At 42.1% G+C, this 3224-nt stretch overlaps 1 protein-coding gene across 1 annotated transcript; it reads right to left on the bottom strand.

Moving 5' to 3' along the window:
* Positions 1–201: 201 nt before the first annotated feature.
* Ftmt (ferritin mitochondrial) lies at positions 202–2996 on the bottom strand. Its single transcript, XM_059246111.1, has 2 exons — positions 2935–2996; positions 202–1798 (listed from the first exon to the last, which is right to left on the bottom strand). Exon 2 carries the CDS (start codon positions 1587–1589, stop codon positions 876–878), a length of 714 nt encoding a protein of 237 aa, XP_059102094.1. The 5' UTR covers positions 1590–1798; positions 2935–2996; the 3' UTR covers positions 202–875.
* Positions 2997–3224: the final 228 nt, after the last annotated feature.

Genomic DNA, 3224 nt, shown 5'->3' with positions numbered 1-3224 from the left:
ATTTTATGAGAGGTTTTCCCTCTAGGTTATATTGAAAGGGAGGCTGTACAGCCCTGTGGTTAGAGTCTGCTATAGAGTCTGAAACCAAACCAACCTGCTTTGTTATATTGTAGTTAAATTTTTAAAGACCAAAAAAAAAAAAAAAAAAATCCTATCTTTAGATAGTATATGATTGGGAAACATTGAAACAGAAAAAATACATTTTTCATTTTTTTGTGTATGTTTAATTAAAAGACTTCTCAGATCCCTTAAAATGTGAATCGATGGAGCTGTCCAACACCACCACTGATACCCGATGTAACCAATACCAAATTTGACATGAAAGCTTTAAAAAAAAAAACCAAACAAACTAGGTTATCTCCATACATTGCCATTTCTTGGAGCATACTGGGAAAATAGAATAGCTGTCAAAAATATGAATGTGTGATTTTCATAGTACTCTACATCTTCTCTGTCTTATGGTTATTTATGTATTATATATTTTCCTGACTGAGCGTTGTGTGTAAGATCCTGAAGACAGTACAGATTGTTGAACTGAAAATCATGGAATTTCAATTAAGGTTCGTGGTTAGGACAACATTTGATTATATTCTAGGAGCATGATGTTGTATCTAATTTCAGTGTTTTGTGTTCCATCTTTTCATACCACATATTCTGGGCTATCTTTTAGGCTGGGGAAATATTAGTATTTTGATGTTGGCACAAAGCTGTGGTTAACACCGGGCTAAGCATATTATCTCTACAAAACATTGTCAGAAACAGTCCAAAAAGGAGAATATAAAAGACAGAGTTGAATTTTTGAAGGGCAAGAAAGCAGGCAACCACTAACTTCAGGTCTTGGGACCCACTGGGGTATTGGAAAGGCAGTCTCTGCCTTATTGCTTGCTCTCATTTCCAAGGGTGTGCTTGTCAAAAAGATACTCCGCTAGGCCAGCAGCAGGAGCTCCCATGGTGACCAAGTTGTGCACGTGGTCACCTAATTCTTTGATAGACTTCACTTGTTCATGCAGGTAGTGGGTTTCCAGAAAGTCGCACAAGTGAGGATCTCCTTTTTCTGAGGCCAGAGTATGCAAGTCCAGCAGCGACTGGTTTACACTCTTTTCCAGGAGCAAAGCACATTCCATGGCCCGCAGTCCGCTCTCCCAGTCATCCTGGTCTGGCTTCTTGATATCCTGGAGGCAGATGCGGCCTCCACGATGGTTCTGCAGCCTCATTAGCTTCTCCGCGTGCTCCCTCTCCTCCAGGGACTGGCGAAGGAAATACTTGGAGAAGTTGTACAAGGCCACATCATCTCTGGAGAAGTAGTAGGCCATGGACAGGTACACGTAGGATGCGTAAAGCTCCATGTTGATTTGGCGGTTGATGGCGGCCTCGGAGTCTGGGTGAAAGTTTTGCCGCACCCTGGCAGGCCCAGGGGTGTCCTGGGAGGAGGCCATCGAGGCCAGCAGACATCGACGGTAAGCTGGTAGGGGACCTAAAGGATACCTGGAGGCCAAACGCTGTGGGACAGTGCATCTATGCAGCACACGGGGCAGAGACATCAGTGCAGGGCCGGTGTGCTTGGAAAAAAACCAGAAATAGGACAGCATGATTCCTCTTGTTTGAAAGTAGGGGAAACTGAGGCCAGGGAAGCTCGGTACAAGGTCTGTGGCTGAGCTTCAGGGCTAAATGAGAACGCAGCCTTAGCAATGACCTCTGCGTCACACGGCCCTTCTCTTCCACGGAGTTCTAAGAGATCTTGGCCACCGAGGCTGGGTAACCGTCATTTGTCGGGGAGGCATGAGTGTCACACTGAGCCCTTGAAAAAGGGAACACAGACAGACACCATTTACAAAACCGCGCTGAATGACTAACACAAGATGCTGGTTTAGATAGCGTGTAGTTGATTAGTTTACCTAAGTTAAAATTCTGTTGTTAAGAGTAGGCTCAGTGACTCACTGAAGACTGTCTCTGTCTCTGTTTACTGATCTTTCCCTGTCTAAGACCCTAGGGCATGGAAAGGAAGGCACACTAAGGACTCCTGGTTATTTTTACCAACATAAGTAGGGAAATAGTTACCGGTGGAATGGACAACTTCTTAACTGTAATAACCACTTTTAAAACACATTATATTTTTAAACACAGAACTTACCTTTCTTGTAAAGCAGTCATATTTTAAACTCACTCTGTAGACCAGGCTGGCTTTGAACTCACAAAGTTCTGCCTGCCTCTGCCTCCCGAGTGCTGGGATTAAAGGCGTGTGCCACCACCGCCGGAGATAGATTTGTTTGTTTGTTTGTTTGTTTTTGTTTTTGTTTTTTTCGAGACTGGTTTTCTCTGTGTAACAGTCCTGGCTGTCTTGGAACTCTTTTTTTTTTTTTTTTTTTTTTTTTTTTTCGAGACAGGGTTTCTCTGTGTAGCTTTGCGCCTTTCCTGGATCTCGCTCTCTAGACCAGGCTGGCCTTGAACTCATAGAGATCCAGAACTCATTTTATAGACCAGGCTGGCCTCCAACTCACTGAGATCCGCCTGCCTCTGCTTCCCAAGTGCTGGGATTAAAGGCATGCGCATAACCACTAAATCTTAAGATTGTTTTCTGTAGCCAAAGCTGGGCTTGAATTCAACATCTTTCTCCCTCCCACCTCCCAAGAGCTGAAATTATAGGCATGTGTCACCATTCTCAAAGAAGAACATTTAATCTTAAGTAAATGTTTAAAAATTGTTTTGGGGTGTTACGAAAATGAAAACGAACTAATAGAAAAAAATTAAAAATGGAAACCAAAACCAAACTCCAATTCTTTCCCTACCTAGGGATAGCTGCTGCTAAAATGTGGGTGATGATTTTCATTGGTTAAGATGATAGCAAAAAAAAAAAAAAAGTTCATAGAGGCATGCAAAATATTTAAAAAGATTTATCTAAGAATAATTTCCACATACTAAATTTCAGATATTTACCACAGTTTCAGCTTGATATCTGTGAAACTACCAGCTAAACCCAGATAATGACAACATTTGTTGACCACTTCCGTATCCTTTTGCACTTCCGAATTCTGAATTCTGACTCTTCCTGTCTAGTCTCACTCCTGACACCCACTGATTTGCTGTACCTCACTTTCTAGGTTAGTTTGTATTTTCTCGGTTCCTCTACACTGTAACTACCACCAGGCCCAAAGCTTGGTTTCTTTCACTCAGAATAATAAAGTCTGTTTACATTGGAGGATACCAATACGTCAGCTTATTTTTAT

Source organism: Peromyscus eremicus, chromosome 19 (genome assembly GCF_949786415.1).
Source record: "Peromyscus eremicus chromosome 19, PerEre_H2_v1, whole genome shotgun sequence".
NCBI lineage: Eukaryota > Metazoa > Chordata > Mammalia > Rodentia > Cricetidae > Peromyscus > Peromyscus eremicus.
Note: the sequence above shows the minus strand (reverse complement) of the source record. Positions and strands in the feature narration are given on the sequence as shown.